At 47.7% G+C, this 23,361-nt stretch overlaps 1 protein-coding gene across 12 annotated transcripts in view; it reads right to left on the reverse strand.

Moving 5' to 3' along the window:
• Trappc9 (trafficking protein particle complex subunit 9) overlaps positions 1 to 23,361 on the reverse strand; it is a 477,026-nt gene that overhangs the window by 449,481 nt on the left and 4,184 nt on the right. For 4 of the 12 annotated variants that reach the window (XM_063263582.1, XM_063263581.1, XM_063263580.1 and 1 more), the window contains exons 3-6: positions 21,648 to 21,677; positions 18,096 to 18,241; positions 16,470 to 16,598; positions 7,971 to 7,997 (exon numbers count right to left, since the gene is read on the reverse strand). In XM_063263582.1, coding sequence (XP_063119652.1) covers positions 7,971 to 7,997; positions 16,470 to 16,598; positions 18,096 to 18,241; positions 21,648 to 21,677 — 332 coding nt within the window. The remainder of the gene's footprint in view (positions 1 to 7,970; positions 7,998 to 16,469; positions 16,599 to 18,095; positions 18,242 to 21,647; positions 21,678 to 23,361) is intronic. The other 8 variants (XM_063263588.1, XM_063263579.1, NM_001034156.2 and 5 more) reach the window with 3 other exon arrangements.

A 23,361-nucleotide genomic window follows, 5' to 3' on the forward strand; every position in this document is an offset into this window, starting at 1 on the left:
TGCCTGGGAGTGGCGTTCAAGAGGACAACATCATGCCTGGGGTAAGTGACCCTTCTGCTGAGCTACAGGAAGTCAGGACCTACACCAAAGACCTCCCCATTCCACGTGCTCTCTTCTGTAGCCCAACTGCAGCAGCTGTAGGAAGGAGCCCTGAGCTGAGTGCTCCTGAAAGTAGGGCAGGGCCTAGAGGAGCCAGGACTCTCCCAGAGCTCAAGATGATGGAACTCCTACCTCTAAGGCTGTGTGTGGGACCTGGCCCTGACCACAGTGCCCTGTCTTCAATTGTTTGCCTATCATTGTGTGTCACATGTCCTGTATGAATTAATATTTAATACATGACCAGGAGTCTTGCTGAAGCTTCTTATTGACACTAACAAAATTCCTGAGTCTGATTCAATTGAAAAGAGAGAGAGAGACGGGAGAGAGGAGAAAGAGACTTTCATTGTTCACCTGGAACCACATCTCTTCTCTAACCCAGGAGCAGGACAGGAAAAGTCCCCAGTCGCTCCTCCCCTTTGTAAGGAAGGAAGACATGAGTTGCCCTGCTGTACAAGTACAAGGCTGGAGGGTTTAATCTCATAAGAAGCGACCAAGAGTCATCATCTATAAGGGACCAGAGCCTAGCTCTGCAAAGCATCCAGTGGGCCAAGCTGATTTCATTTCACTCAACAAATGAATAATAAACTAAAAATATTCGCGCACAGAAGACCTGATCTTTCCTGACACCTACTGTTTTGACAGCCCACACCTAACATGATTGTGAGCCAGTGAGACACAGTTCGCAGGACCCAAGCTGCTAGCTGACAGACAGGGAAATCAATCTCACGGACTGGTGGGATCCCAGGCTGGAGGAAATGCAAGGTGTGTTTGAGGTGGCACATGGCGAAGACTCCTACGTGTCAGCCAGGCAGTCCTTGAATCATTCAAAAGATTCAAGATTGTATGCCAGGTGTTAAGTCCGGAAAACTCAGGCTAATAGCTACATCCATGTAGAGAAAAGAGACTAAATCAGAGCCAAATAAAGACACACAGAGAGCCACCATACGATAGCAGAGCCAAGTACCACTGTAACACAGTCACATGTAACAGGAGACCAGGGAGTCATTCCCCAAAGCCAGCAACACACAATGCCAAGTCTCCCACAAAGGTGCTGTTGGCCCTACTGGAGGACCAAATCTATAATCCAGATGAGATGGACAAGCTCCTAAAAAGACACAAGTAAGAAGGAAATCTTTTTTTTTTCCTTTTTCCCAAGATACTGAGCTAATAACCAAACACTTCCAAGAAGGAAAAGCAGGGTGCGGAGGGCCTCGATTGAAGTCTGCCAAGCATTTACGGCCACATTAACACCAATGCTCCACAAACTCTACCCAAAAATACCAAAGGAAGGGACGCTATTAACGACCAGTCCGGTGAGGCCAAAACTGCCCTGATGCCAAACCAGATAACGGCACCAGCACAGAAGAGACCGAAGGGCAGTGCCCTTCCCCAGTGGTTGTAGTTGCTAACTCTTCCTCTAGCAACAGCTCACTCACCCCAGCAAGAAACTGTCACAGGGCACGAGCAATGTGCACACGAATAAAGGACAAAAGATATGTGGTCATCTAGACAGATGAGGGTAAACTAAAAAGACAGAAAGACTCACACTCTCCTAGTAAAGATCCTTCCTGCACTAGAAGGGACATTCTCACGCCCATAAAGGATGGCTTTAAAACCAACCTACAACTAAAGCAATACTAATGACAAAAGACTCAGTGTGTATCCCCTGAGATAAGGACTAAGGAAGGACATTCAGAGTCCAAATCCAGAAGGAGAACTACTTCTGTTTTCAGGGGCCAAGATCTTTGTAACAAAGCCACTGAACTAATGAATGAAGTCAGCCCGGCTGTGGGGACGAAGGATCAACACCCAAAAAGTCAAACACCTACATATGCTTGCAGCTCACCAGCTGACAGCGGTATTAGAAGTCCACTCCAGGGTCTAAGTATTTAAACAGTTAATGGTGAATGAGATGGGCTGGGAAGATGGCTCAGCCATTAAGAGTGCTTGTCGTGTGCTCACAGAGAACCAGAGTTTGGTTCCTAGTACCACATCAAGTGCCTCACACCTGTCAAGCCAGCTCTGGGGAGTCTAATGCCTTGGCAATTACACACACACATATGTACAGAAACACATGCACATGTATACATAAACAAAAATAAATCATTTAAAATTAACAAAAACTCATGTGTACATATATGTATTTTTATATGTATAGACTTTGAAAACCCCAACCATAGTTTTAAAAAAAATTTAAAGATATAGGCAGCAAATATTACCTGCCTAACATGTATAAAACATTTGATCTCAAACACTGCAGGGGAAAAATATGACAACAACAACAAAAAAGTAAAAAGATATTCCATGTCCATCTATCTATACATAGATATAGATATAGATATTCAGGTATATATGTATATGCAGGCAATATACATATGTAAATATGTATATTGTGTGTGTAGATAGACAGACAGACAGATAGATAGATAGATAGATAGATAGATAGATAGATAGACAGATAGATAGATAGATAGGATAGATAGATAGGATAGATAAGACAGACAGACAGATATGATGTTATGTGTGTCTGTTAATAGGTATGTACATCGAATGTGTGCCTATGGAGCATAATAGAGGGCAGTGGATTTCCTGGAGCTGAAGTTACAGGCAATTATAAGTCACCTGATGTAGGTATGGCAACCAAGTGCAGGACCTCCACAAGAGCAGTATGCGCTCCTAACTCCTGAACCATCTCTCCAACCTAGAAGATGTAATGTTCTTTAGGTGACAGTATGTAATGTACCCCATGTTGGTCTGCAAACTCAGAGTAATCACTATTAAAATCCCAGCAGATTCTTTTCAGAAATTGACTATATATCCCAAAAGAAAAATGCAATGTGTGATAATTTTTAAATGTGTCTATTTTGCTTTCTGTTATCCTTTAAAGCTCTACAATGAAGATTGTTTTGACAATAAGTCACGTTTAAAAGTACATACGTAACCCTCAAAACAATTATAAAGAGGTAAGTAAATGCCTAGTTAAAAAATCTTAATAAACCCTAGATGCATAGAACAAATGAAACTCAAGACGGATGATCAAAATGTGAATGCTCCACTCCTTCTTTAAAAGGGGAACAAGAATACCCTTGGCAGGGAATAGAGAGGCAAAGATTAAAACAGACACAGAAGGAACACCCATTCAGAGCCTGCCCCACATGTGGCCCATACACATACAGCCATCCAATTAGACAAGATGGATGAAGCAAAGAAGTGCAGGCCGACAGGAGCCGGATGTAGATCTCTCCCGAGAGACACATCCAGAATACAGCAAACACAGAGGGGAATGCCAGCAGCAAACCACTGAACTGAGAACAGGACCCCCGTTGAAGGAATCAGAGAAAGGACTGGAAGAGCTTGAAGGGGCTCGAGACCCCATATGTACAACAATGCCAAGCAACCAGAGCTTCCAGGGACTAAGCCACTACCTAAAGACTATACATGGACTGACCCTGGACTCTGCCCTCATAGGTAGCAATGAATATCCTAGTAAGAGCACCAGTGGAAGGGGAAGCCCTGGGTCCTGCTAAGACTGAACCCCCAGTGAACGTGATTGTTGGGGGGAGGGCGGCAATAGGGGGAGGATGGGGAGGGGAACACCCATAAAGAAGGGGAGGGGGAGGGGTTAGGGGGATGTTTGCCCGGAAACCGGGAAAGGGAATAACATTCGAAATGTAAATAAGAAATATTCAAGTTAATAAAAAAAAAATCTTATTAAGCATGTAGCTGAGCTCTCATAAACTGAAGACCCCGGCCAAGGCACATCGTGCTCCCTGGGAAGGTTATGTGACCATACTAACCAGCCCTTCAAAGGCTCCCATTCTGTAACAAAGGAAAAAAGAGAACCATATCTGAGAGCCAAGCCCACCAACCCTGTGGAGAAGAAAGGCCTAGAAACCCCAGACTCCACAAGCTCACGAGGACAATGTAAACTCCTCTCTGCAGACGGGAGTTCCATGTATAAGCCAGGATGAACTTGGTCAAACCGCACTAGACCCAGGGGATGCCTTTTAAATAAAATCCTAAAGGTAGACCATGTGAGAAGCTACAGAATGCTCTGAGAAAAAGACTGAAATACACAGATGCATGTGTGGCCACGGCCCCAGGGACATGCCTTTGTTGTGCTTACTATATGAGGCGACACACTTCAACCCAAGAAAGAATATCTTAATTGAGCCAAGAAATCAATAGTTCTAGTCTCTTGTCAGATCTAATTAATGAATCTCCTCGGCTCCGACTGGTAAAAAGGCTCAGCGTGGGCTTTGGGAAGTTTCTGCTGTCCTCCAAGCTGCTGTCAGCAGATCACAGGCCTTGCCGCACAATCTGCCCCCTGTGTGGTTAACAGCAGACAGGCCTGTCAAGGCTGTAGTGAGACTAGCCTTGGGAACACCTTGTTCTCACTCGACTGCCGCAAGGCGAAATAGCGCTGTGCACATCCAGGATTTTGCTAGCCATGACTCTGACAAGCGACGTGTACCTAGAACATAAAAAGGAACTGGAGTAGCTCAATAATTGACAGAGGAGAGCAGCCTTTTCCCAGAGCAAGTACATCAGTGTCCAGTGTACTTTGAAAAGGTGCTCATTAACAGTAAGAGAAACTCCACAACCCTGAGTCCTAACAGCAGTGAGGCACCACTGCATACCCATCAGGGATCAGAAAGGTAACACCTGCTGTGGCAGACACAGAGGGACAAACTCACGTGCAGGGGTGCTGGGACTGTCCCGTGGTGTGACTGTTTTGGAGAAATATCTGGTAGTTACTCACAAAGGGAGACGATAGGATGACTATCTGACCCGGCCATTCCACTCCCCAGATTTATGAATACATAAAGCAGGTACACACAAAAATCCCCACAGTGCTCATAGCAACACTAAGAGCCAAAGAGTACCTTCATGCACGGGTGTGTGAGCTGACAGACTGGAGAAGCAAAGTGTGGCATGTTGACAGGCCCGTATAACACATCGCAGTGATGCCAAGTCCTGAGAGGTGATACAAATATGGACCTTAAAAAGCATTAAGCAGGGCTGGAGAGATGGCTCAGCAGTTAGGAGCACTGACTGCTCTTCCAGAGCTCCTGAGTTCAATTCCTAGCAACCACATGGTGGCTCACAACCATCTGTAATGGAGTCTGATGCCCTCTTCTGTTGTGTCTGAAGACAATGACAGTGTATTCACATGTATGTATTTCACATACATGAAATAAATAAATCTTTAAAAAAAAAACATTAAGTTAAAGAAGTCCCAAAAGACTGTGGTTTCTGCAGTTTACAAAATGCAAAATGGAACACAGTAGTCCAGCCTGGAGTGAGAAAGTAAATTCCCACTGCAGGGGCCCAGGGGAAAACAGGGGACAGAAGGGATTGGCAGCTGTGACTACAGAGAGTGCAGGATTCTTGTTGGGGAGAAGAAAGTCCTACAATGGCCTGCTGTGCTTGGCTATAGACTTGTTTTGAAGCTGCTCTTAAAAATTAAACTGTGCTCTCTCTCTCCTGAGCTCAAATTGCAAGTTTCTGTCCCTGGAAGAAGGCACTACCCACAGCAGTAATGTGAAAAAGCCAGAGAACAGAATGAAATCAGCCAAAGGCTTGCATGAAGGAGGTACTCGTTGGATGTATACACAAGGTTCAGAGCAAGAAAGGGGGTCTGAGGAAGGAATAGTTGCATTTAAAACGTAAAACAAGAGTTCAGAAGTCTGTCTGCCACTGAGGAGGAGGAGGCCCTCTGTTCTTATTAGCAGTGAGGTAAGCACCCGAGGCAAGGGAAGCGCACAGAGATGCCCCGCTTGCTTCCTCTGGGCATCTGGTCGTCGCTCCACAGATGATCAAATGCAAGCGCAAGTCACTACACTCTGTGACGGTCTGTGAAAGTGACTTCTCTGTAGGGCAGGACAACGGTTTCACCTCCGAGAGGGTCTCAGGGCACTGGCAATGACCCCCTCCTTCCCAAAGTACTAGCCCATGAGCTGCCAGGATCTGAACAGCAGGAGAGGGCTGAAGTAAACCATGGCCAAGCTCTGTCCTGTCTAAAGACTCCTACTGAAGGCATGAAGGTGCAGGCTTTGGGCCTGGTGAGGCGAGAGCTGGTCATGGGATTAGAGGAGCTCAGCTTCCTGCCTGTGTCCCTTGGGGGGTCCGGCCATGCTGGTCTCACTTAGGATGGCTGCAAAGAAGCCCTCCAATGCCACTGCTAAGTGGCAGCTGCATCCTCTGTTGGTGGCTTTCCCGACCACAGGCTCTGAGGTGGTCCTACATGAAATGTGAAGACTCCATGCTCATATCCCAGCCACCACCTGTTCCAGGTCTGCAGACTCAGCTGCAAAACCTTCCTCTGGACATTTTCACAAAGGACAAACACATCCCTCCCTACCTCAACAGACCTTTGTCTCCATCAACTTCTCCCATCAGTACAGTTGACACAGTGAAATTCAGTATTTCACATGAGGCTCCACTAACTAGTCTGGGCTCAGTAATATCAAAGCATTCAACATTTCTTTCATTCTTGGTTGGCATGTTTGTTTTGCCTCGGTTCCATGCATATGTGCGTGTTCGATGCATGGGCGTGTGCATGTGTGCGGGCAGATACCAGCATTGTCTAGAAGTAGGTTTCAGATTCCCCTGAGCTGGAGCCACAGGCATTTGTGAGTTATCCAATATGGTTGCTGGGAACCAAATTCAGTTCCTCTGCATTAGGAAGCACACAACACTGAGCCGTCTCTCCCACCCCCAGGCTGTTTGTTTGTTTGTTTGTTTGTTTTTGTTTGAGAGGAGGTGTTTTTGTTTTAAGACAGGGGGTTGACACAAAGCTGGAGCTGGCTCCTTCCTCAGCCTCCTGAGTGCTAATGAGATTACAGGTGTATGCCACCGTTCCTGGATTGTCAACCTAACTTTCACAAGTACAGAAAGTGCCCGGCTCCTGTCACAGGAACCCCTCGCCTTGTGCTGATTTTTCTCCAGAAAGCAAACAAAACATTGTAAGCATCTGGGTCCTCTATACGTTCCTCAAACCATACTGAGAAATGTAGCCAGCAGTGTAGAAACAGGCCTTGAATCAGACTAGTGTGCTGGGGGTGCCTCCCCTTCGACTTCAGACACATACTGGATGAAAGCAGCCAGCTTGGGTGTGAAGCCCAAGGAAACATGGCTGCCTGGTTGGTAGTTTTCGAAGGATGGTGTTTGCTACTGCCCTGTCACCTACTCGGCCATTGTTTCTAATTAAGTCAAAAGGAATTGAGCTCATCATGAAATAATTAAGCACAGTAACGAAACAAGTTTCTGATGGATTAATGATAGAAAATCAAGATGGGAAAGAAAAACCCAACGTTGTGGGAAAAAAAATGCATGATTTCTTAAGAACATAGAAGCTTGGTGGCTCACATATTAATTAGGAGGCTGAGGCAGGAGAATTGCCACTAACTCAAGACCAGCCACAGAGCTACAGAGCAAGACCTGTCTCACTAATGATAATAGTCTATAAAAAATGCAATAGGAAATTCAAATCACTGTGGAAAGGAGTATAGGCCATAGATTCAGAGCAAAGTCATTACCATAAAGGAATTCAAATCAACACCATAGGCATGCTCAGTGCATTCAGAGGATTCAAGGCACGAATTCTCCAATCATTCAATTCACCATGCTAGGGGGAAATTACTCCTCTTCACCAGACAATAGGAAGCAGTAGGGTGCCCCATCAAACAAGGACCAAACAATAATCAGGTTTGTCACAGTTCTGATTTAAAGTTACTTAAATCAGAATGTTTCAAAGACCACAATCCAGAAACCAGAACCATTCATTCACAACACCATGAAAACAAGCACTTAAAAAAAATAAAAATAATAATAACAACCAAAAGAAACTAAGCACAGAGATCATGTACCTGGGTCAATGAGAACTTCTTGCGCCCCTGGAAGAAAGAACAGATTTCGGTCTTTTATTTGGAAAATAAAACCACTTTTAAACTAGCAGAACACATTTTAGTTTGCAAACACCCTTGTGAGCCCGAGACACCTGCAGCTACCATGACAGCAACAGGGGGCGGGTGTGCTTTTCTGGTTCCATGGGGAAAACATTAGATCTACTGTTAATCCTGTATTACACTAAGAGGAAAGTCCCCCTTTCCCGCTTCCCTTCCTACTCTCTAAGTTCAGGCTCCTCACTCCCCTTAAACAAGTTTCAGAAACCCTCATTTCACCAATAAACCGGTAACAAGAGAATTTTTTCCCCAAATATATGTGAGCACTCTGGACTGAGGTATCAAAGGTCTCAGAAGGAAATTGGTAATATATTAATACTGCCTTCTAGATCTCTCTCTCTCTCTCTCTCTCTCTCTCTCTCTCTCTCACACACACACACACACACACACACACACACAGAGAGAGAGAAAGAGAGAGAGAGAGAGGGAGAGGGAGAGAGGGAGGGAGGGAGGGAGGGAGGGAGGGAGGGAGGGAGGGAGGGAGGGGGAGAGGGAGGGAAACTGATTTTGAATGCAGGACACTCATCAAAGCTAAAGATGTAATGTTTAGAGGTAGTTTATACTGAAGCCGTAGCACAGTTGGAAGATTATTTCCCTAGTGTGCACAAAGCCCTGGGGTCAATACCTAGCACTGCATAAACTGAGCATGGTGAGGCATGTCAGTAAGTCCAGCACTCAGAAGAGATGATCAGGTCAAGATCATCCCAGAATGGGATCGCCGTGACCCTGTCTCAAAGTGGAACACGGAGGATGGAAGATAAGTAAGCAGTTAGGAGCGTTCCTCTTGCAGAAGACCAAGATTCAGGTCCTGGCACCCACACTAAGCACCTTACACCCGCCTGTAACTCCAGCTCCAGGGGATCTTCTGGCCTCTGAGAGCACTTGCATGCACACACACACACACACACACACACACACACACACACACACTAAAGGAGGAAGGAGATAAAAGGGAAAGAAAGCCTCTTAGTAGTGAGTTTACACAGGAAACAATTAGTTCCACTGTTGTCAAGAAGCTGGGAAAACCTTCCTCATTTGCTAAACTCTCCAGATGTCAGTGAGGACCAAGCAGTCTTCTCTGCAGAAGGTGAGTTCCCATCACGAGCTCCTGGGCCCAAGAGGAATGTTCGGCATCAGCTGTTGTCATTTCTAAACAGTTTTAGACTTTTTATGTAGATTTTTTTTTTAGATTTATTTACTTTATATGAGTACACTGTAGCTATCTTCAGACACACCAGGAGGGGGCATCAGATCTCATTACAGATGGTTGTGAGCCACCATGTGGTTGCTGGGAATTGAACTCGGGACCTCTGGAAGAGCAGCCAGTGCTCTTAACCGCTGAGCCACCTCTCCAGCCCAGTTTTAGGTTTAAAAACAGAGGCCCCAGCAGCCTAGGTCGTTACTCAGCAGTTTATGCTCAACTGTCTGTATAAAGAATGAACTCCATGATTATGTGATGCCCCTCGCAGCTATGATGTCTACAGCAATCTTGTTTTGTCTTGCACATGCAAATACACACACACACACACACACACACACACACACACACACACAGGTCACAGGTCACAGGAAACCCCAGCCACTGCCTCCCAGGTGCTGGAACTAAAAGCATATGCCACCATACCAAGGTAGAAGACATTTGCCACCATACCAAGGTAGGAGACATTTGCCACCATACCAAGGTAGAAGACATGTGCCACCATACCAAGGTAGAAGACATGTGCCACCATACCAAGGTAGGAGACATTTGCCACCATACCAAGGTAGAAGACATTTGCCACCATACCAAGGTAGGAGACATTTGCCACCATACCAAGGTAGAAGACATGTGCCACCATACCAAGGTAGAAGACATGTGCCACCATACCAAGGTAGGAGACATTTGCCACCATACCAAGGTAGAAGACATGTGCCACCATACCAAGGTAGAAGACATGTGCCACCATACCAAGGTAGAAGACATGTGCCACCATACCAAGGTAGGAGACATTTGCCACCATACCAAGGTAGAAGACATTTGCCACCATACCAAGGTAGGAGACATTTGCCACCATACCAAGGTAGAAGACATTTGCCACCATACCAAGGTAGAAGACATGTGCCACCATACCAAGGTAGAAGACATTTGCCACCATACCAAGGTAGAAGACATTTGCCACCATACCAAGGTAGGAGACATTTGCCACCATACCAAGGTAGAAGACATGTGCCACCATACCAAGGTAGAAGACATATGCCACCATACCAAGGTAGAAGACATTTGCCACCATACCAAGGTAGAAGACATTTGCCACCATACCAAGGTAGAAGACATTTGCCACCATACCAAGGTAGAAGACATTTGCCACCATACCAAGGTAGGAGACATTTGCCACCATACCAAGGTAGGAGACTTTTTTTTTTTTTTGGTTCTTTTTTTCGGAGCTGGGGACCGAACCCAGGGCCTTGCGCTTCCTAGGCAAGCGCTCTGCCACTGAGCTAAATCCCCAACCCCGGTAGAAGACATTTTTAAGTACAAGGATAAAGAAAAAGACACCCAGAAAGAAAGTAAGGTGGACCTGAGAGGGCAAGCAAAGGTCTCCATCCTTTTAACTTTATTTTTGAAACCAAGTTTTTTCTTGCTCAGTTACTAGACAGCCCCTGGAGTTTGAACTTGCCAGCCTCCTGCCTCAGCCTCCCCCATAACTAAGTTATAAACACCAAGATCACAAACCTCCGCACCAGGCCTAGCTCTTACTTCTTCTTCACAAAGCTATTTCTCCCTATTCTAATTCCTTAGCAATCAAACATCTCAGAATGATGGTTCTAACAGCCATCTGGGTGGTGAAAGCCTGTGATCTAAAGTTCAGTTACACACCTAATGCATACAGCTGGACAGTAACACCTCCACACAAGCACTGAGGCTGACCTGGAAGCCAGGCTCTCCTCCTGACCCTGGGCGGTGCTTGCTAATAAGCATAAGAGTGGAGATTTAAGGCCGGGCAGGCAGCCTTCTTCTCATCTGTAAGGTGCTGCAGAGCTGTGACGTCATGGCTAACCGAGACCTAATGCTACTCTGAGAGCAAAGCTGCAATCTTCCATCTGAGCCGACAAGAGAAAAATAACATAGAACCGGAAGGCTCTTTCCAGATATGTACTGGGGGCTAGTCTCAGGCATCAAATGAAGAAATCATATTCAAGGAGCTGGGTTTGGGTCCTCTTGTATAAGTGGGAAAAAAATAAAGCTTTAAAAGAAATAAGTGCAACAGCGCCACCTATGGAACATCCTACAAGGATCTCCCCAGAGTCTGCAAGGTTCTGCGATTGAGATGCTCACAGACCCCAGGCAAAATTCAGCTAGCGCAGATCCTGGTCAGCTTCACGGAGGGTGGCACTGTTCAACAGCTAACATGTGTGACACCTACATGTCAACAAAAGAGACAGACTCACAGAGGGCAGTCTAAGAACAGGAAGGGGTCTCAGAACGGGTCTTTCTTACAGTCCATTGCCAAACTTCCTCCCAATCTCTGTATTTTTCCCAAAAGCTACTGAAGGGGCAGGAGAGATGGCTCAGTGGTTAAGAGTGGTTACTGCTCTTGCAGAGGATTAGAGTAGTTCCCAACCCCGGCAGCCAGTGCCTTACGACTACCCTAATGCTCTCTTCTAACCTTCAAGGATACTCCCAAGTGAGCAGATGCATCCGTCCGTCCGCCCTGTCTTCCCAGACACCTCCTTAAGCTCAGGCCACCGAGAACGAGTTCATGGTGACAGGGACACCTCCTTAAGCTCGGGCCACCGAGAACGAGTTCATGGTGACAGGGATACCTCCTTAAGCTCAGGCCACCGAGAACGAGTTCATGGTGACAGGGACACCTCCTTAAGCTCGGGCCACCGAGAACGAGTTCATGGTGACAGGCAGGTGTTCTGGAGGACACCAGCTCAGCTCCACCCCAACCCTGCTATTCAATCCCTGGGTGACAAGTCTCTGTCCCCTAGAGAAGAGCACTGGCTCTGACCCTCAACGCTCCTACTGGGAGCTGCAAAGCCCTGACTGAGGCTGGCAGATATTTGGGCCTCTTCTTTTTCTTTTTCTCTTTCTTTTTCTTTTTCACTTTCTTTTTCTTTTTCTTTTTCTTCTTTTAGACATGGATTCTCAGTTTAGCCCTGGCTGTCCTAGAACTCACTCTGTAGACCAGGCTGGCCTCAAACTCAGAGATCCACCTGCCTCTGCCTCCCGAGTGCTAGGATTAAAGGCGTGCACCATCACCGCCTGGCTTTGGACCATTTGTCACGCTAGCCACAACCCCCCCCCATCACATGCCAATGCACGGAATGAAGACCAGGGGTTCTACCAGCAAGCCACACCTCAGGCCTGTTTCGATCAATTTAATGATGAGCAATATTACCAAGTTCAGAGAGAAGGAAAAGTAGAGGCCACCATTACAAGCCAATGACAAGCACTTTCTTCTGGTTAAATGTAGAATGTTCTAGACACTTTTTTTGGTCCTAGATAAGGGACCCAGGCCCTCTCGCCATCCTAGGCAAGAACTCTACAAGTGGACTACAATTTCCTTCTTTAGTTTTTTTTTTTTTTTTTTTTTTTTTCCCCGGAGCTGGGGACCGAACCCAGGGCCTTGCGCTTCCTAGGTAAGCGCTCTACCACTGAGCTAAATCCCCAGCCCCCTCAATTTCCTTCTTTAAAAAAAAAAAAAAAGCAGGATCTCATGTAGTCCAGGCTGGCCTCAAACACACTATGTAGCTAAGGCTGGCTTTCAATCCCTAAGCCTCTGGCCTCCACCTTCCAGAGGCTCTGACTATGGGAGCCCAGCGTCCTAGCTGGCTTTCCAGCCCGATTTTTTAAAAGAAACTACATTTTGTCCTTTAGTTATAGAGTCAGAGGTCCACATACAAATCTTCAGAATAAGGATCACTTGTGAGTAGCATGGAGCTAATGTTGAAATATTAAAAGAAAAGATAATTTAAGGAGAAAAAAACACACTTTTTTTAATTTTTTAAAACTTTTTAAAAAGTTCTTTTAAATTTTTTTAAGAGAGAAAGAAATGTCCTTTTTTCTGAGGAAAAGCACTTGAAAACTATTCCACCAGGGTCTGTGAGGTCTAAAAGTGTTCAGCTGAATTACTGGGGCCTGGAGAAGCAGCTTGTGGCTAGAAACTCCTACACTCTGACAGAGGACACAGTTCAGTTCCCCGAAACCACATTATACAGCTCACAACTGCCTGCAACTCTAGCTCCCAGTGACCAACATTGTCTTCTGGCCCGTGCAGGCACCGCACACACTCGTGACAGACAGACGGGGAGACACACACACACACACACACACACACGAGTAAAAATAAAGCTTAAAAAAATAGAGGTATCCTTGGGGCTAGAGAGATGGCTCTGCAGTTAAGAGCACTAACTGCTCTTCCAGAGGTCCTGATTCCTAGCATCACAGGGTGGCTCACAACCATCTGTAATGGGGTCTGATGCCCTCTTCTGGTGTCTGAAGACAGCGACAGTGTACTCACATGCATAAAATAAATAATTCTTTAAAAATAAATAGAAGTATCGTACATCCCTGTTACTACCTTGTAATCATCATAAAACCTGTGATACTCACAGCTGCCTCAGCTTTCCCCTACCACGGTCCACCTTATTCCCCTCAGACAGGGTCCCTCGCTGAACCTGAAACTCATTCTTGCCTTAGGCTGGCTGGCCAGCAGTTCCAGGGATAGAACCTATGAGAGAGGCTGCTGGCTGGGTTTGCCTGGGCGCAGTCTTAACAGAGGAGGCACTTGGGCTGTACAAATGGGGAAAGTGAACTGACCATAGGCCATCATTTCTCTCGGCTTCTTGATTATGAGTATCACATGACTAGGACCCCCTCCTTATATGGACTGCCACCTGGAATTATTAATTAAAATAAAGCTTCTCCCCCAACATTGCTTTTGTCAGAGTATAGTGTCACAGCGAGTATGGAAAATAAATAAGAGAACTTGTCTTTGTTACCTGGTGCTGTGCTTCTCATGTTTAGAAAACACATTCTTACCCACTAAGCCATCGTCCCAGCCCCTTTTAGCATGTGTGAGTGTGTGTGTGTGTGTGTGTGGTGTGTGTGGTGATCAGAGGACAACTTGTAACAACAGTCAGTCCTCCTCTCCCACATTAATCAAACTAAGGCCATCAGACTGGGTGGCAAATGCCTTTACCCAATGGGCCACACTCCTAGCCTTTCGATATCTTTCCAAATACTGTCTTACTGTATAGCCCAGGCTGGCCTAGAACTCCCTATGCAGTTCATGCAGGCCTTGGACTCATGGGGAGCCTCCTGACTCAGCCCCTTGGGGTTAAACAACTTCGTCCCAATCTTGTGTAACAAAATAGGCATCTGGGTTTCTGCTCTTCTGTGGCTCGAGAGGAGAGCTGGGTGCTCAACTCATGAAGGGAGGATGCTAAATGCCTGGCTTGTCTGCAGTAAGGCAAGGCTGACACTACACACCAGCTGCTCTGTAGATTAGAATCTGAGAGAAGATGGTGCCTCGGTCCCCCAGATCCAGCATGCGGATGAACAGAAGGCCACTCCAATTCTACAGTCCTCGGTCTCTTTGACCTTCCGGCCTTCCAGCCGTCACCTGAGCATTTTAAGGTACAGGGTGTCTTCAACAATGAAAAGTTCCAACATTTTCACACAAAGCAAAGCTAAACGAAGACATTTCTCCTGAGACATGGACCAGTTCTTCTGTTGCTTAAGCTTCCTCTGTTCACACCCAGCAAGGAAACAAGATGAAATGTTACAGTGCTGCCCTAAAAGCTTCGGGCTTCACAGTCACAGCAGGGGTTGGGGGCTGCACACTGACAACCTCGGAGCTGACTAGGAGTGAGACTCCACAGGCAGTGGTCTCACAGCAGGGTGTGAGCTATACCCAGCATCTGGGGGAGATCAAAGCCTGGAAGGACAGGGCAGATTCCTCCCTGCTCTCAGCAATGCCTCTCAACCTGCTCCTTTCTACTCCAATAATGGAGATGCCTCCAGGGGCTTCTAGCAGACAGGCATAAAGGGCCCTTGAGTGCCTTCATCTGAGCAGCACCCAGTACACCTAGCAGCTTCTGCATCCTCCATGTGATGACAGAATCACTCTGACACCCCTCCAAAAGCATCCAGTACTGGGGACTGAAGTTTCCTGAGAAAGCTGCACCTCATGTAAGTCAGTCCACAGACCAACTGAATGACTACTCCCATGACTACAGAGTTTGACTGTAACAGATCAAGATCCAAAATTATCCCAGGCTGCCTTTAGCACCTTAACAGCCATTTCTTACCACCTCTGAGCCAGTGTTCTTGTGACTATCTTGTAATGTATTAATTTAGCAGACCCCTACCTTCCACCAACCCTAAAGCCTATGAATGTCATCAGACAGCTACTGAGACCTATTGCAGAGACGTCCCTGCTTTGCTGTAACCCCCAAACTGACGTCCCTGCTGATGTTTCTGATGAGTTCACCCATTTATGGCTGTCTCTGGTTCTGTGACTACAAAAGGCAAATGTAACCATGTCCATAGTGGGAAAAGGTCACTTGGGACAAGCCGAATCTATGTTCGTGGCCTATAATCACTCAGATTTGGTTCAGAATAAACTATCTCCTTTGTTCTAGGCATAGTGGCACACACCTTTATCCCAGAACTCGGGAGGCAGAGGCAGGTGGATCTCTGAGTTCAAGGCCAGCCTGCTCTACCACTCGAGTTCCAGGACGACCAGGACTATACAGAGAAACCCTGTCTCAAAACACAATAACAACAATAATAAATTAAATGAATACATGGAATGAATAATAAACCATCCCCTTCCCTTTGGAGTAAGAGCTGTGTTTGGCAATGACACTATGTCGTCCCCCTTAAGGAGAAAATGCGGCTTACTCTTCACTGAGGTTTTCTAAGTCTCGCAGACCAAAGAGTAGCTTTGGCTTTGAGTTAGGCACAGAAAGTGGCCAGGAACACACTAGGACACAATGTCAATGAGCACTTGTGGGCCCCTCATCTGGAGAAGTCTTTCACTCTTCACTGGAACCAATCGCTGGAAAAACAACATTAACTAGCTAGGACATTTTCAAGGAAACAAGACGTATCCCTGGTCCCTGCATCTGTTAAAACCGACTCCAGGGACCAATGTTACTCACTACATGGGTACCCAAGTCCACTCTGCCAGGGAACTTCTACAAGGGCCTAGAAATCAGTGGTCACTGTATGTAAAGCCTCCCTGTACCAGTCAGGCCGATAAGCCAGAAGAAAATGTCTCCTTCGGGATTTCAGACTGCACAGAATCCTCCTACCTAGACACACTCATCAGACCTGAGAGAAAGGAGAAGTCAGAACAAGGTGACTCCTTAGAGACTGCAGCGGTGCAGGCTGGAGAGAGGCAGGCTCACCTGGCCGGTGTCGGTTGGCTGCTTCTGAGGGAAGTGAGTTGCCTGGGAGTCTCCGAGCCCCGGTCTTGCCGCCAGTTCCTCCAGGATAATGGTAGATGACGGAAGCAGAACACAGCCCTTCCAGGGCAGCTGGGTGGTGAAGAGAAGCGTAGATGGTTGGTAAAGTCACCTGCAGGGGCTCAGAAGGACTCAAACAGTCAGCTTATCGGAAAATGCCAATTTCCCCAAAACAAAGTCCACAGTTAAAGATCACTAGGTGGGCATGGTCATACATGCCTTTAATTTAATCTGGGAAGGCAAAGGAAAAGGCAAGTGGGTCTCTGTAAGTTCGAATCCGGTCTGGGCTACATAGCAAGTTACAGGCCAGAGTGAGAGCATGTCTCATAGAATTGAAAAGAAAAATCACTAGTTTTGCAGCACACAGAGATATGCCACCACCTTTTGCAGGCCATGTCAGGGAAGGCAACACAAGACACTAGCAAGGCTCAAAGCTTCACTGGTGGCCTGAATAAGCAGGGAAATTTTTATTTTCTCACGTGTTCATAGGATCACCATGTTTTTAGAGCTCTTTTGTTTGGTTTGTTACATTTACTTATTTAATGGGATGGGACGAGGGCATGTGCCATAGTGTGTGTGTCAAAGCCAGAGGGTAACTTAGAAGATTTAGGCTTCTCCTTCCACTCTGTGGGTACTGAGATTTGAACTCAGGTCATCAGGCTTGGCAGCAAGCACCTTTCCCCACTAAGTCATCCTGTCAGCCCTAAGGGACCAGCAGTTTTACACGCATTACACTGCAGGTGCTGTACCAGACTGTGAGGATACAGAGGAAAGTATGCTGGGCTGAAAACATTTAACGGTATGACTGGGGCATGCGCAGTGGTGATAGAGTGCTTGGCAAGCAAGCAAGGATCCATCCTAGACAGAAAAGTGAAGGGGAGGGGAGGGAACAGGAGAGGAGAGGGAGGAAGGGAGGGAAAGAGAAAGGGAGGGAGAGATAGGAGGGGGGGGGAGAGAGAGAGAGAGAGATAGGAGAGAGAGAGGTGGATTTAAAACCAATAGCTCTAAGCAGGGTGGATCCGGAATCTGGGAGGCAGAGGCAGGTGGATCTCTGAGTTCAAGGCCAGCCTAGTTTACAAAGTGAATCCCAGGGCAGTCACAGCTACACAGAGAAAACAAGATACAATATCTCTAAGTTAGGATCAAACTACCCTCCCCCATATCCTACATGCGTCTATGTCATCTAGAATAGCACCCGACACTTGTGGACCAGTCTCTTTCATAAGGTAGCCCTGAACACATATGTACATCCAGTTCTCTCACTGGGGGCTACATCTTCATGATCCCTAATGTGTGCAAGAAGAATAGACGCTGGAGTGATATGCAAAGGCGTGAGCAATGGCAGCCAATGCAGAGGCCAAGGGCACAGGCAGAAGAAAAACACGCCTCCTTCAGAGGATGCAGGGCAGGCCAGGTGCAGAGTAAACAGCAGATATGTCATGGAGATGACCCCATAAAGCAATCAGCAGGCACTGCCTGCTTCCCCTCCCTCGCCTTTCTTTGTGATGTTTCCTCATAAATACCTGTGGACACATCCACTTGTCAACCCATCTGCTCAGTCAGTCTTACCCCCTAACCACAGGAAGTCATTCACTGAGCGCAGGAGCTCCACGGACATGTGGTAGTGTACCAGGGCGTCCTGCAGCATCCCAGCCTGGAGGCACAAGTCCCCAACGTGCTTCCGCATGCGTCCTTGGCACCGCTTCTTATAGTGTCTGGAAGATAAAATCCAAGGGAAATGCCTTGTTACTGCTGCCCCCCTCCCCCGGCACAGGGCTGAGCATGATGCAAGTTTCTACCACTAACAAATGCTGAGAAGCCAGTGTTAGGCTCTAAGGTTGGAAGCCAGCAGCAGTCATTGCCAGTCATGTGAGCTGCAGGGGTCCTCACCTCAACGCTGTGCTGCCCTGTGGGCTTTCTAAAGTACTCTGTAGCTGCCACTCCCGCTGCCCACTCAGAGGCTGCTACAGCAGGAGCCTTCTTCTCTGACAGCTCCAGTTTCAACATTATCACAGAGTATATGTCTCTGCTTTTAAATAAGTCAGTATGTCCCCCCCTTTAACTAGGATTACTCCATAGAGAGAGATGGGGCACATCATTGGTCAGTTATCTGGCTGGGGTTCTTCAAACACTGGTGCAGACGCGCTACGGACCAATGCACAACATGGAGTAGGCTTGCCCTCTGAAAACACTACTAACCCTTTGAATATTAACCAGCTTCAAAGATGCGATTCCTTTACGAGAGCAATCAGCAGCTGTGTTAAGTGGAAGCAATTCTTCTCAAGAATGAGCCATAGAGGAGTGGGTAAGGTCCTGACTAAATCAAAGGGACTGGCAGATCCCGACAGGAAGTGAAGCCATGTCTGGCCTAGCTCCATCAGTGCCCCCTGGCTCTCAGACTACTTAGCTTCTGTACACTCGATGCTATTAGAACTAAGGCAAGCCTGCACAAAAGTGCGTTGTCGTTTGCTAGCTTACTCCCTGGCCACAGGGCTACACCAGGACGGCCCTGCTAACAAGCAGCACTGCCTGGGCCTAGCCTCACTATCTGAGGGGGAAAATCACTCTGGGGGCTGGAGATGGCTGAGCACTTGCTATTCTTCCAGATAACCCTTCCTTCAGTTCCCAGCACCCGTGTGATAGCAGACAGTAGTCTGTAAGTCCAGCTCCAGGGGATCCAGCACTGTCTTCTCCCTCCACGGGCCCTCACACACACGGTGTACTGCAGTGAAAGGGAAGCACAAAAGTGTCGTGTTTGACTGTTCCTGCCATGTCCTTGTTGCAGAGACCTGGTTCTCAGAGGGGGGAAGGAGGCGTGGGGCATGGCTGGGTCTCTCAGGCAGGGTTGGTACCACTTCACTACCAAGGAATTCTGAGCTTGTGACAGAACTTGGGCACTTACAGGAGGAGTTGTATTTTGTTTGTTTTGTTTTGTTTTGTTTTGTTTTGTTTTGTTTTTTAAGACTCTAAAACTGGCCTGCTTTAAGTTCAAGCATCCCGGAACAGACTCAGTAGAGAGAAGATCTGAGCAACCTGAACCTCAATCCTGCTACATCACCCACTGGCTGTGTGATGCTGGACCAATCACTTCAATGCCTTGAGAATGCTGACTCTGCAAAAGTGGGTCTGCTGCCCCACCTTGGACACTGTTGGCAACAAGAGGTACATAGGTTGGGGGGTGTGGGGGGAGTTGACAGATAGCTGTGCTGGCTTCACCACCCCTCCTCCTCTTCCCCAGAGAGCACTGGGCCTGCAAATACTCAGGCAACTCACACTGCCTTCTCCCTAGGAGCTACTACAATCACAGGAACGATTCCCACAACTAACTAAGTGTCTTCTCCCACTCCTGTATCTCCACTCTCCTCGGATCCCCTACCCAATCTCCCATGTGGGTCCACAGAAAGGACAGGGCATTAGCTGGAAATCCCATCCTGCCCTACTTGGGGCCCTTCCCTCCTCGAGGATGATCTCACCCATCTCCTGTCACTACAGCCACCCAAACTGCTCCAGACAAGCTCCCACCTCCAATCCACTACCAGAGCCCGAGTCACTCACATCTGGCCACAGTAGGATTTTCACAATGGACAGACAACTCTCCACATACACTACACCTTTAAGTCACGTGCCAATTACCCCAAGACACCATATTCCTCATCTCCTGCTACTGGGGCTCTTCCCATCCCCAGCTTCCAAAGGGCTCCCCAGATCAGCTCATCTATTTCTAAGGTTCTAGACACACAGCAAGTGCCCAGAACTGTGTGCCATACTACTTCTAGGGGGTCTTCACTAAGAAAGGCAATTTTTCCTTCAAGGGGCACCTAGGCAGGTCCTTGTTCCCCACAAGGGAAACCCAGAGGACAGGCCAGGACACAGATCTCTGGAGGTCTCTGTGACAAGCCTGCTAGGGTAAGCAGATGAGAAAAGGAGAGCCCAGGACAAGCTATTGTCACATGAATAAATGCAGGACCTAGTGAGGGACAGAAAGCCTCTGTAACCACAGTAGGACCCCTGCTGTTTCCCTGAAGCATATCCTCAGCTCCCTGAACTCGTGACAATAATTTCCTTTTGCTCAGCGGCCCTAGAATGGGAGAGAGCCTCTCAGCAAGTCCAGCCTATCTCCATGGAGACAAAGTAAATGAAATATGAAAGCGTTTGCAGTACATGGAGCCTCAGAGGCTGTGTCCTATAGCAGGATGCAGAACAAGACCCTTGCCCTCCAATCAGGAGGACCAGAGTGGCACAGTGGAGACTAGCTCAGCCAATGAGCATCCTGGAAGGCTGACTTCAGCTGCCGAGGGGGTCTAGATCTGTGATGCAGGTAAGTGACATGGCAACAGCCTCCTCCCCTGTGCAGAGAGGGCTTTGCTGCCTGTATCAGGGAGGAAAGCCCGCCTGGGGAGCCTGGGCAGAGCTCTGCAGGCAGAGAAGGAATAGTGGTCAGTAAACACAGGTCTTCACATACTCAAGTCTCAACAAACTAGCTATTGGGAAGGTCATTGCTTCCTGGTCTTAGGAAAGTCTCTCTTGAGCCCTCTTAAAGAGCGAGACTGCTATTCACTTAGAATGACCTCTGTCCTTTCTGGGGAGGAGCTGCTGAGAAAAGGGAATACGGAATGGACCCCTCAGGGAAAAGCAAATAGAGAAGGCAGGCAGCTCCCCATAGCAGCTCTGCTTCCCACATGTCTGACCTGCAGCCCCAACACCATGCACATCCCACAGCCGCAGTCACCCGCCGCATGCCTCACTCACTTCCAAGCCTGGGGTCAAGCGGGGCTGCACTCTTGGTGTCCCATGTTAAAACAACCCCATGAAAACCTCTGCAGCCACCCGGATGAACCAGCATCTCGCACCCTCAAAACAAAATGGAGTTAGTAAGGCTTATTTGTCACCAAATACTAAAGACCACAAAGGTCTCTGGAGCAAGTATTTTTGACAAACATCAAACACCAATGGGTTAGGGGCTGAGGAAACTAAAATCTAAAAGAAAGAAATTAACAATTAAAGGACTGCTCAGAACACACAGGAAACTAGGCAGCGGTGTTGGCTTTTGAAGCAATGGCGGCAAAGGGAACAGCACATGAGGGAACTCGCCACTTTCTCGGTGGCGTGTTCACAGCCTACCTTTTCAGACCCAACAACATACTCACAGGGCGGTATGATAGAAAACAAAAGAAAGGAAGAAAGAAAAGAAAGAGGGACAAGCAAAATTAGAAACGTACAAGAACAAAAATAACTCTGAGAGCTACACACTATATGTACTAGACCCCTGATGACTGGCCTGTGTCAGTGTGGGACTCACGCCCACGCTCGCCCAATGCTCAGAGGAAGGCTTGCTCTGTGGGAACAATCACCTTACGGCTACTGGGGCAAATTAAAACTGACCCTGTGTCCAGACACTTCTCCTCAAGTATGGATGGACACCAGGTCATTTCGCTTTGGACGTGTATGCACACTACCAGGAAGGGCGGGCAAACGTGAGACTCTGTCCTGTCCCCAGAGCCTCTCAGAAAACAGATTATGGAGTTGTGATGAAGACAGCTGGATGGGCTGGACTGTGGTTTCCTGGCATCGTTCCCTCACTCAAACCCGAAGTCTACCTGAGTAGGGGCTATGGAGTGAGCATGTCTGGAACAGCAGCTCTGATTCTGTAGCTATCTGGCTTTCTAACCCTTCCTTCTAGAGAGCCAGGCCAGGAAATCACAAGCCCGCTGCAAAGGTGAAAGAGAGCAGGGCCTGAGATACACCAGAGCTTCAGCTCCAGGTGAGACACGAAGATTCCTCCCAGACCTTGCCAAACACCCCAGGCTGTGCGACAGGGCTGCTCTTTGCTTCCAACCCCGACGGCTGCTCTTGGCCTATGCTCGATTCCGTGAGATTTCTGTGCAGACTCACTGTCAAACAGAAAGTCGCTATATGACTCTAGATAACTCCAGAAGCGTATTACTCTACGGCACCCACGCTGCTGCAGCAGGCACACCATGTCATTGAGCCTGACCGGAGATCACGATCTGAATTCCACAGAGGAAGCAGGACAGGCTCAATTCTTTGGGCTCCTGCCTGAGAGCATCACACCTTCAAGTGACGGTGCAGCTGCACAGAGCTCTCCCTGTGCAAAAGGGCAAAAGCTGCCGTCTGAGTTTGCATCTTTCTCTTCTGCTGGCAGCCGGTGGCAGGACGGTGACATGGGCTATGAGCACAAGAAATGGCCTCAAGAGTAAATCCATAATGGTGGGCCAAGGAAAGCACCGGGAGTGCGCTAGAGACAAAGCTCACAGTCTTTGTCCAGCTCCATCTTGGAATGCAGAGCGTGTGGACACTTCCACATACATTGGCGGCTCTCCAGGGGTGCCTGGGTCCGTCTCCTCCTGCAACTCAGAGATTAAAAAACAGACCTGGTACCTGCAGAGTGCCCGGCCTGGGAGTCAGAGAACTCGGCTCTGCTCCCAGAGCCCAGCAATAACCTGTCCAACTTCAGCAACTCTTCCAGGCACTCAGCAAACTAACTGAGGAAACACCAGCCACAGGCTAATTCAAGTGTGTAGTCGCTACGGTTTGCTTTGCTTGTCTGTGGCAGTTGTGGGGTTTGATGTAACTCAGAAGGGCCTCAAACTCACTATGTAGCCTAGTCTTGTCTAGACTCCCAAACCTGAGAGCTGGGATTGCAGGTGCGAGCCCCCAGGCCCTGCTCCAGCGGCCACATGTTACAAAGTGGAAGCAGAGATAAGGATGTGGTTCAGCTGGTAGAGTGCTTGCCTAGGGTGCTGTTCCCAGCGCAGCATTAAAACAGCTTGGGGATGGTGGCACTCCTCTATAATGCTATTAGCTCTTGGGAGGC

The sequence above is a fragment of the Rattus norvegicus genome, chromosome 7, assembly GCF_036323735.1.
Source record: "Rattus norvegicus strain BN/NHsdMcwi chromosome 7, GRCr8, whole genome shotgun sequence".
Lineage (NCBI taxonomy): Eukaryota > Metazoa > Chordata > Mammalia > Rodentia > Muridae > Rattus > Rattus norvegicus.